Source organism: Crocodylus porosus, unplaced genomic scaffold (genome assembly GCF_001723895.1).
Source record: "Crocodylus porosus isolate Cpor-Errol unplaced genomic scaffold, CroPor_comp1, whole genome shotgun sequence".
NCBI lineage: Eukaryota > Metazoa > Chordata > Crocodylia > Crocodylidae > Crocodylus > Crocodylus porosus.
In genome coordinates this window covers 1362591-1371672 of record NW_017728929.1, presented here as the reverse complement: position 1 = coordinate 1371672, position 9082 = coordinate 1362591, and the positions used below count along the sequence as shown (strand labels likewise).

The 9082-nt window shown below is 44.8% G+C and overlaps 1 protein-coding gene across 2 annotated transcripts in view; it reads right to left on the bottom strand.

Annotated features, from left to right (window-relative positions):
* MYO7B (myosin VIIB) overlaps positions 1–9082 on the bottom strand; it is a 78193-nt gene that overhangs the window by 45952 nt on the left and 23159 nt on the right. For both annotated transcript variants that reach the window (XM_019542906.1, XM_019542905.1), the window contains exons 10-16: positions 8088–8164; positions 7647–7766; positions 7270–7412; positions 5793–6003; positions 4417–4552; positions 3978–4138; positions 581–718 (exon numbers count right to left, since the gene is read on the bottom strand). In XM_019542906.1, coding sequence (XP_019398451.1) covers positions 581–718; positions 3978–4138; positions 4417–4552; positions 5793–6003; positions 7270–7412; positions 7647–7766; positions 8088–8164 — 986 coding nt within the window. The remainder of the gene's footprint in view (positions 1–580; positions 719–3977; positions 4139–4416; positions 4553–5792; positions 6004–7269; positions 7413–7646; positions 7767–8087; positions 8165–9082) is intronic.

The following is a 9082-nucleotide window of genomic DNA, read 5'->3' as shown; positions in this document are numbered from 1 at the left end:
TGGGGAAGTCCCCGTTCCCCCGAGCACTGCCAGGAGTGACCAGGAATAACGGTCACAAGCTGGCAGAGGGTAGAATCAGACTAGACATCAGGAGGCGCCACTTCATGGTCAGGGCGGCTAGGGTCTGGAACCAACTTCTAAGAGAAGTGGTGCTGGCTCCTACCCTGGGGGTCTTTAAGAGGAGGCTGGATGAACACCTCACCGGGGTCGTCTGACCCCAGTACTTTTTCCTGCTAGGGCAGGGGGTCAGACTCAATGATCTGCTCAGGTCCCTTCCAACCCTACTAACTATGAAACTATAAGATCCCATCCAATCTCCTGTCTGGTCTTGACCAGATGGTTTTTTAAAACATAGTTTCTATATTTCTGCGTTTTCTTTTGCTGTATGTCACTTGGTGCTTATGCAGACACCCTTTAATGATACATTCATCAGTTCCTATTGGTCTTTGAATTACAGCAGCTTTTCTTGATTAAATTGCAGGGATAAGGTTCTCCACAGCAACTGATTATTTCTGCTCAGTTACTTTTTCCCAGGCACAAATATTACTGCAGATACAATCTAATATCTCTGAAGCATTACCAGAGGCTTCTTGTAGTCATTGGGCTTGATACAGCGAATGAAATATGGCTGGCAGTTGCTCAGGATTTTCATCAGCTGCTCCAGGGATTGCTTGAATTGTCCCCCTAGGGTAGAGAGTCGTTTGGTTGTATCTGAGCCCTGGAGAAAAGAAGTACAGACATAACTCCCACATCACATGACCATTAAATGGCCCACTTACAACTCTGTTGTATGTATTCAGAGAGAAATCAGCTTCCTACCATAAAATGTATCTGTTTAGAAGTCACCAAATCTATCATCATTGCTCACACTGAGATGTACTTATCTATGCGTAAAGGTGGCAAGACCCTACTTGTACTGTGCATTGAATAGCAAAAAGCCTGCTCACTAACATGATCCATGTCTAGTTATTGGGCCTGTCCAATTGTGGACCACATGATTATTTCAGTGAGCACAGTGGTGCTTAGCCCTGTTAGTCTGAAGTCAGGCAATAGGTATGGCAGGGTGGCACCTGAGAGACTAACTAGGTAACACACACATGAGCTTTATAGGCAACAGCCTACTTCATCAGATATAATGAAAGGACATTATTATTTCAATGCTAATTCACGTTGGTGTGATTGCAAGCTTGATGGGAAAGAGCAGCTATTTATATAGCACAGGCTTCCAAGTTGGGTAATATCTGGCTGTATAGAACCAGCAAGTGAAGTTGAAGGGGTCAAAGCTTCCCAACACATTTGTAGCTTTTAAGGGAATCTTAACTCCAAGATCACTATTGCTTTGTAAACAGGGAAAAGGTAAAGAAGGAAAGTAACATACATAAAAGAAGGGAAAAGTTACAAGCAGATCTGATGGCAATTATGCATACCAGCTGCTTGTGGTTACAGACACTGTGCCACATTTTGCTTTCAGCTGCACAGCTAAAACTCTAAAGGAAATGGACCTGATTTAGTTACTTTCAATTTTTACCAGTCTAACTAAGAGCAGCATTTCCCCACAGAAACTTTAAAACAGTATTGCAGTAGGCCTTAATCTTAATTTTCCATAAGGTTTTAAAATTCACCTTATAACACAGCAATAGTCAATGCAGCTTCCCAAGGGCTCCACTGATCTTTTTAGAACAGGGTTTGTTCAGAACAAATTGTTAATAACTCTGTAGCACTCCATGGCTGCCTGTACAGGTTTTATGGAATTCTAGTGGCCCACACTGCTCTGTTATTATGCACATGCAGTCTGACAGTCATTCCTTACCTCTAACCTCATTTGCTTAGCCAACTCCTGAAGTTATTCTGCCAGTTTCATCATGGGGCAATGCTGACCTCCAGTGGCTGAGCACATGCACTCTAGGAAAATAATTCCTAGGAGAGCCATATAGCAGCTAGAACATAGCTCATCTGCTTAAAGCTAACAGGAGCGTGTTCAAAACAGCTGAGGTAAATAATATACAGGTCTAGTTAACATTTGTGTTCCCACATCGTGGCATTCCATCTTGCAAATCAGCAGATTGGCCATTGAGGGGTCTGAATCCTGTCTTGATGGTTTTCTGTGGTATCTTAGGAGGTAACGCTATAACAAATGAACTAGTTGCCTGGAAAAGTGTTGAAGATTCGCTCCTGCTGACCTGGAAGAAGAGCTCTACCAACTCAGGCCATCAATGTTCTCTCTACAATTTCACCTACCATTCCATTCTATAGACTGCTCTTTTCAGACTCCCACATCAGGGCCTGATCCAAAGCCTACTGAAGTCATTGGGAGCCTTTCTATTATAGGCTTAAGTAGGTTCAAAATGGGTCATGTGTCCCATTACAGGTACGAATAACTTAATTTTGGTTATAGTGGCAGGAGACTTTTTAAGCAGCATAAAGAAACTTAGTTCTTAATCAGAAGGTTCTCATCCCATCTTCACAGAAGCCATTATAGTCACCTTTTGCTGCTAATTTCTCTACTGACTATCTTCTTTCCCCAGCTGTTTACCTGTCCATAGCCTGGAGTTGTTCTGGAGTGCAGTAAGCCAGAGTGGGGCAAAGACTGAGGGGGAAAGGACAGCAGAGGACAGAATCAGGAGAGCAGGTAGAAAAAAATGCATTCTAGCACATTGATTCAATGCTTTCGCTGCACTCAAAAGCCAAGAATGGTGCAAGTTAAGGTGTAACATGTACCTGTACCTACCCAACCTACCAATATTTCTTCTGTGCATGGCAATGTATTTGCAATCTCTTTCTCACTCAGTATAGTACAGACTATAATATTTCCCCCTGTGCCTTCAGGGATATTTTCTGCCAGATGTCTCTTAAGATGACTCACACTTATGAATATAAAGGCTTTCTTACACTGCACCCAGGGAAGAGGGCAGAGCCAGGATTGCCACCATGGCCACAGGCAGTCAGAGCAGCTGTAGAGGTTGCTCTGGGACTGCTATCAGGAGTGGCTTTTACATTTTCATTTAAATTGGTATTCCCATCCAGTGTCAGTCCAATAGCATGATACAGAGGGAATAGCCATGACACTGATGCATCCTGCCCAGCCACACATACTGCAGGGACACAGAGCAATGGGTGTGACAAGCCAACATCACTTCATTGTCTTGATGGAGGAACATCTTGCAGTCCCACAGATCAGTCCCTCTGTGTCTGGTACAGGGCTCCAAATCACAGTCTGTGGGGCTCAGGCTATATTTGGACAGGCTGTCTGAACTGCCCCATGTAGGAAGCATGATGCTCAGTTCCCAGACCAGATCCTGTGGTGCTTAACTGATCCCACCTCGATTTCTCTCATGGCCATCAAGCTCCCCTGGGCCTTCAGAACAGAGAAGACGTTGTTTTACATGAATTGTAATTGCCTGTCTGCTTCTAGGCTCATGTCCCCTTTGCAGTAGTCATTCCTGGACATTCTCTATTTCCAACCAAGGACTTCTAGGCCCACAGCACATGCCACTTCATTGTCATTTTCTCCTCTGTTCTCCCACTTGGTCCTAACCAGATCTGCATACATGTACTCTCACTCACAGGCACTTAGATACTACACAGATAAACACCATCTGAATGTTTGGGCAGAAGTAAAGACACAGTTGGCACTGAAATATCTGCCTTCAAACAGATTCAGTGCAGTTGCTAACTTCCAACTAGAGTGTACTGAAAAGACAGCACAGCTTGCATACTTCCTGAGAGCCGAGATAGATCCCGTGCCTAGATCGGTCACTAAGAAGATGTTCTAAAGTCTTCATTACCCTTGAATTTGATGTTGGCATCACAGCTGTTTAAGACAATCACTCAGGTCCCTACAGACTGTTCTGCCCAGATTGCTGCAGTGAAGGAGGAGGGGTTTGCACAGTGAGACAACATGGAAGGTAGAAGATTACAAGAACCCTCAGGGGAGAGAGATCTTGATTTTTGGTACAGTCTAGTGCAAGCAGGCTGACCTTAAGGGTATAATCACTTCCAAATTTCCGCATGCTTCCATGGCCTAGGGTCGTCAGTGCCGATTCCACCTGAAAGATTTGTCTCAGGAATTTGTTTTTGGAGGAGTGAACCAGCTGTATTATGTTAGAGCTGAGCAGGTCACGATTCTTCTCCAAGAAACCTGCAGGTCAGAAGGAAAACAATGTCACCCCTGCAGCAATGCTGGCTGCAGTCCCGTGCTGTCTGTCTCCAATAAAGCCTATTGACAATAACTTTCAGCTTAGTTTAAACTAATCCTCTTGACTTTAGGACGTTAGCTAAGTAACCTCAGCCTGAGCATAATCCATCATTGCTGAGAGGACCACAGTTAACACCACCCACAGGGCAGAGCTCCCAGAGAGCAGGCACTCTTCTCTCTACATTAGAGGAGTGGTGCTAGCACTTGGGAGGGGCACTCACCTTCAGACTGGTAATAGACAACCCCTGCAAAGTGGGTGATACCAAATTTGGTGTCATGGATGCTCTTTGGTGGGATGTAGATTTTACTTTTGCTGTGAAGGGAGTTGATTTTGTCCAACAAGGTAGCGTCCGTGCCCTAGGAGCAAACAGCCAGGAGGAGATGGTGAAGCAGATTCTCTCTGTAAGCCTTGGTCTGTACCATGTGACCAAATAAAACTGGTGCTAAGAGATACCAAAGGGTTAACTTCGGACCTGTGTTGGGTGACAGGATGCAGAAACAGTGCTGCTGGGAGCTTTTTTTCTCCTCACCCAGGGCATCCATATCTTCTCAAATACAAAGAACAGACCTAGGTAATGAATCCCCTGGAGCCAGAGGGTGTGCCCAGCATCTGGAGGACAACAGACCTCTGCTAATTCTGCTAAAGTCACTGGCAGCTGGGAAGGGGTGTCCGAAGCTTTAGAGAAGCAGTAAGACTTGCTCAAGGGCATGTTTCCTTGGCCTTGTCAAACAGTGCTACTTGCTGGGTACTTAGCACAGGAAACCTCCCCAGGGCTGGCACCAGTCACCTTGTCTCCATTATCTTGTTCCACCCTGAAGAGTACAGGCAGGATTCTGTCATAAATAGTTCATCAGCTGGAGCTCAGCTAATGACTTGCTTGGTAGCAGAGAGGCAAGTGCCAACAGTTAAGCAATTTAATTAAGATCTTTATTCCCTCCTGGCATAGCAGGCTAGCCCAGGGCAGGTCCATGCAGATCCATGCCCCCCTGAGATAAAAAATGGAAGACACTCCCTGTTTTTTTGGTGCAAGCACCACAGCTGGGATGAGCCCTTTTATTGGCTGCACAGGCAAAATTGTGGAGGCTCTGGGTGTATTTTCACTTCATGCAGCTACAGAAGCCTCAGACATTTGTGGCCCTTCCTAAGCAGCTGCAACAATTACCAACACAGGCCATCACTCAGGAGAAGAAACATCACAGCACAGGGCATCACTATCATCCTGAACTAGCAGGAAGAATGAGATTATGAACAATCAAAGCACATGTCCAGGTCATTCCTAAAAATCAGTCTCAGGGGTCTGGAACCCCTGTTCTGCTTTCAGTGATGCCCAAGCAACTTCACTGGTTTCTGCCCTCTGTACAGGCATCTTTGAGAGTGCTCCCAAATACAGCAGCAGGTAGGGCACCCTCTACCCACTGTGCACAAGGGTTTTGCACCTGGACTTTCTGGGCTGCAATTGAAGGTGGCACTAAAGATGTTGAAGAGGCTTCTGCAGGGAGGCAATGATTTCTGAGTCTTACCAGCTCACCTCCAAAGAAGCTTTTCAGGCTTCATTTGCTGTGTGAAGCCAAGAGACAGGTGCATTATGGCACTCACCTTTGGGAACTTGCTCTCTTCATCAATGAGGGAGACGATGTTCATGGGTTTGAGTGCAATCACTTCCAGAGCTCGGTGGTTGTCTGTGAAATCAATGGAGTTCCAGGTGATGTGTTCAGCCATGTACTCCTTCTGCTCCAGCTTGAAGACGTGGTGTACAAAGAACTGCTGGAGGTGCTCATTGGCAATGTTAATGCAGAGCTGCTCGAAACTGCCAGGGAACAACATGGAGATGCGCCATTATCTCTGTCACTAGCTTCCCAGCATGTTGCTATTACAGAGCATTACTTGATTTTCTATAACAGGTATGTCAAAGATACAGCCTGCAGGGCTCCTAGTGGGGCCAGGAATGTGTGGGCAAAATAAGCAGGGGTTGGGGACAGAGGTGGGGCCTACTGCCAGATTCTGGACTACAGATCCTGTTGGGATGCATGTCAGCAGCAAGGGGTGAATTATGGCTGTGTTAACCCCTGTGATTCCCTGCTGCTGCTCACCCTGCAACACTGCCATCAAAGGTGGGTCTGGATCCAGTCCAGAAGCAGCCCTGTTGTTTGGATATATCCTGAGGGGAATATTGACCCCCTGTTCCCTAGATACACATGTATAGATGCTGCTCTATTTCGGACTGCATTATCATGCACTGTTCATTATCACCCCCATAGTGTGTTTTATCTTTGCCCACATCATCCACCCAAACAACAGAGCAGTACAATATACTTCCCCTTTTGTGATGTTGATTATCAGACTTTCAGTCAATGAGTATATGATGTGTGGCAGGCAAAACAAATTATTTCTGTCTTGAAATACAATTAGGAACCTTTCTGCATTATTGGACTGCTCATGCAGCCACCCTGTGTAAGCACACAAGCTTGGTCTTCTCACCCTTGTCCTCTATCCCCTTGTTTCATCTTGTCTGTGATTCTTACATGTTACAACTGCAGTTAAATTTGATTATAAACTATCTGGGGCCAAGATTGGATATGCCTAATTGTCTATAAAGTACCTAGTATAATGAGGCCCTCATTGGGATAATTGCCTTTTGGAGTAATAATAATATTATAATAGCTATGATTAGGCACTATCATACTATATAGCCAGATTTATTATATATCCCATCACAGAACTGCGATCCTAATTACATGTTCCATGAGCCATATCACAGGGGTAGCCCTTTTGGTACATTAATACTGGGGTCCCCATGTGACTTCAGATCATCATGAATTCATAGTTTGCAAAATGCTTGCTGATAGTATATGGACTAGCTGATATCTGTGGATATGTCTACATGATTTAATGTTGAAACATGTGTTGATGCCCATGTTGGTATCAATGATGGAAAAGCCATCATTTCTTTAAGAATTAAGAGGAGAAGGGAAATAGTCATTCATTCCTTCATTCCTTCATTCCTTCACTGATTCCCACCGTTTATCTCTGCTGTTTCAGCTTTTCCAATGGAAATTAATCTGAAATGTCTTACCTATTACTGTTAAAGTTTTCAAATCCAAAGATGTCCAGCAGCCCAATGGACTGGCGTGCATTTTTAGCATCCTGGGAAGGTGGGCTGAAGATTGCTGAATTGATCTTGTTTACGATCCACAGGAAAATCCGTCCATAGATCCCCTGCGAAAGAGATTAAAATGAAGCAAGGGGCCACTACTGCAAACATGAGGTCCACTGCCAGTAATAATGAGCTGCCCCATTGAAGTCAATGAACATCCTCAGGGTAGAGCAAAAAGGGTGTTGTGATAAGTGTCAGACCCTCTACCAGTCAAAGGGAGAGAGCTTTGAAAGCACTTTCCATCTTTGAAAGGCATAAGTGCAAAGCACTTGTAGAGAGGCAGCCTTCTCTTTTACCTTTACAAAGCCATCTCGCCCATCAGCAGCCTGGGCAACAGTCAGGGGCATGGACACACTTTCTCCACGGATAATGATGGAGTGGTTTGTAAGGCTGTTCCGGAGCTCCCCAGAGTCCACCTGGAGGAATAATCATTGCAGCTTGGTCATTTCTATGCACAAAAGGGAGAGCTGGCAAAGAAAGGAGGTATCTGTCTCAGGAAAACAGGTAATGTGGTTAGTACAGACAGGTTGCCTGACAGCACTGGGCCAAGGTGGCCTGTTAACACAGGAGGAGCATGCAGTGACATGATGGAAAATGACTGCAGCAATGATGAGGACACAGTGGAAAAGGGAAACAATATTCAGCCCTTCACAGAAACATGAATGCTGACAGTGCATTTTCACACAGGAGATAGAAAATGAGAGAGCTAGTGGGAGAAGACAAAGAGAATCCATTACCTCAAGAAGTCTAGTTGCTATAGAAAAGTGCAGGGAATCCAGCACATCACAGCAGTCCAAGTTATCATACACAGCAGCTAGGAAGAGGAAACAGCAAGCCTCAATAAATACCCTTACTGTAAACATACACTACTTGGGCATGTGGCTGTGTTGCTACTAACTGGCTGCATCTACATAAGATGCTGACTGCACAGTCATTACTGTGCAATCATTTAGTATGTATATAAACAAGTATTGGAGTTACTTCATAATTGCACAGAGGAATGGCTCTTTTATAACACTGACTGTGCAGTAGCTCATGACTACAGCACAGTAGCATTGCATCATGCTTCTTGAGTAGTCACAGGCTACTACACAGTCAGCATCTCATGTAGATGTGGCCTGTGGCTGTAATATCCAAAGCAAAGATTCAGCACTGCAAGTTCAGCAAACTTCATTCAAATTTCAGGCCAGGATTCCAACTTATTCCTGGAGTCTGGCAGCCCCAGTAGCTATTATCAGCAGTGAACCTGGCCAGGATGTTCATGTTAGTCAGCAGGTGCTGGGGCTGTAGGAGAATTATGTTTCATTTCAACGACAGCATCCCATATTGGGTGTAGGACTCCTTTGTATAGGCCACTACCCAGGCACATTGGGAGAGTCTCTGACCCAGAACACTCTCAGCCTAAGAGATTATTCTCCATTGTGTATATATGTGTCACCTACAGCCTGTGCACTACAGTAAATGCTTTCATTGCAATGCTGAGGCTGATGATCATCAACAAACACAACTTGGGGAATACCAAATTACAATCCTCATGGCAACCATGGCTTAGCCACTCTCCTACCCATTTGCATGTACAGTACTTGGGTTAACAAGTGTGGCCTGGCACTATATTGTTTAATGTCTCATTATGGGCAATAAGGGACCTATTTAAAGCCATGACAATATATGTTACAGTGAAGGTACCAATAAGGTCACCTCTCTTAGAGAAGGGGTCACTGACCAGGACTTT